This window comes from Lepeophtheirus salmonis, chromosome 14 (assembly GCF_016086655.4).
Source record: "Lepeophtheirus salmonis chromosome 14, UVic_Lsal_1.4, whole genome shotgun sequence".
Classification (NCBI taxonomy): Eukaryota; Metazoa; Arthropoda; class Copepoda; order Siphonostomatoida; family Caligidae; genus Lepeophtheirus; species Lepeophtheirus salmonis.
In genome coordinates this window covers 11,527,693-11,529,183 of record NC_052144.2, presented here as the reverse complement: position 1 = coordinate 11,529,183, position 1,491 = coordinate 11,527,693, and the positions used below count along the sequence as shown (strand labels likewise).

At 32.2% G+C, this 1,491-nt stretch overlaps 1 protein-coding gene across 1 annotated transcript; it reads left to right on the top strand.

Annotated features, from left to right (window-relative positions):
• Positions 1-604: 604 nt before the first annotated feature.
• LOC121129410 (uncharacterized) lies at positions 605-1,178 on the top strand. The gene has a single exon (XM_040725133.2). It carries the CDS (start codon positions 645-647, stop codon positions 1,116-1,118), a length of 474 nt encoding a protein of 157 aa, XP_040581067.1. The 5' UTR covers positions 605-644; the 3' UTR covers positions 1,119-1,178.
• The last annotated feature ends 313 nt before the right edge of the window (positions 1,179-1,491 follow it).

The window sequence follows — 1,491 nt, the reverse complement described above, 5'->3', positions numbered from 1 at the left end:
TTTAATTTCTTAGTTATTTTGCTAAGTATGACACTAATTACATTGTTGTAAAACAGTCAGTCAAAAATAGTTCCTTGTTTTAATTTCCAACTACTTTTTGATTTGAAAAGATATTGTCTAAAGTAAGATATGGATAAAAAAGTATTATGTAAATTATACTCTATCAAGTTGATAAAAAAATAAAATATACAATAAGAATTTAAAAAAATCAATTTTGTACAAAAAAATAAATTGTTAACTTTGTTAAGCCATTGACAATTAACCCATGTGAAATTTAACCAAATAATATATCATTTTCATATAAAAATATAACATGAGTTTAATGTTCACATTGTTATTTGTTGTAGAAGTAAAGTGGAAAGATAAAGTTATTGAATCATCCACAATTTAATTATAGATTCTCAATTTTGTTTAAATTATATTAAAATCCTTATTTAATACATTTAAATCATATTAATTTTACAAGTACGCATGTTACACATATAGGTATGTATTTTCCCTTTTCCGTTGTTATTTAAGTAGTTGTTGTGAATAGAAATAATTAAAAATACACGCCTTTATCAAAAAAAACCATTGCTACGAGTATAAAAGGACACTTCACCTAATAAAACATCAATCAGTAACAAATTCAAATATCAATCAAAATGGTTGGAAAATTCCTCATTGTATGCCTTGCCATGACTTGTGCCTTGGCTGAAAAGCCTGGACCTCCTCCAGCTGCACCAGTGTACTACAGACCCTATCCTCCCCCACCACCACCACCAACCACTACTCCACCACCACCTCCTCCTCCACCACCACCAGCATACAAGCCATACGGGCCTTACCCTCCTCCCCCACCTCCTCCTCCACCACCAGCAAACTATGCCTACAGCTACGCTGTCCTTGATGATGAATCTGGTGTTGATATCGCTGCTGATGAACTTGCTGAGAATGGTGCCATTGCTGGATCTTACAAGGTTGTTCTTCCCGATGGTCGCATCAAGACTGTCACTTACACCGTTGAAGGAGACAGTGGATTCATAGCTGATGTTCAGTTTGAGACAACTCCTGCCCCTGTTGGAGATGGTGCTGCTGCTCCCGCTCCATACCCCAAATATTATCCTTATCCCGCTTAAATTGTTGCTGTGTTACTTTATAAATATTATTTATATGCGAAATATATACTTCAAAAAATATTATGCTGCTTGATTTAAGTTAAGAAATGATGATTATTCGTTTATTTTTTGAAAAAAATCACACTTTTTTGAAAGTTGTTGGGTTCAAGAATTGGTTATTTTAATGAAAATTTAAATCCTGTTTTTTGCATCCTGTATGCAAAAGTTATAAATAACAAACTTTTGGATTGTCGATTATGAAACATTTTGTTTGAAGATATCCAATTTTATTTTAAGCTAATAATGTCAGACGAAATATTTCTTAGTTGAAAAGAGGTAGAATATTGATAATTTTATATATATTTGCGGTACATACAGTTATTTATGGGGGTCT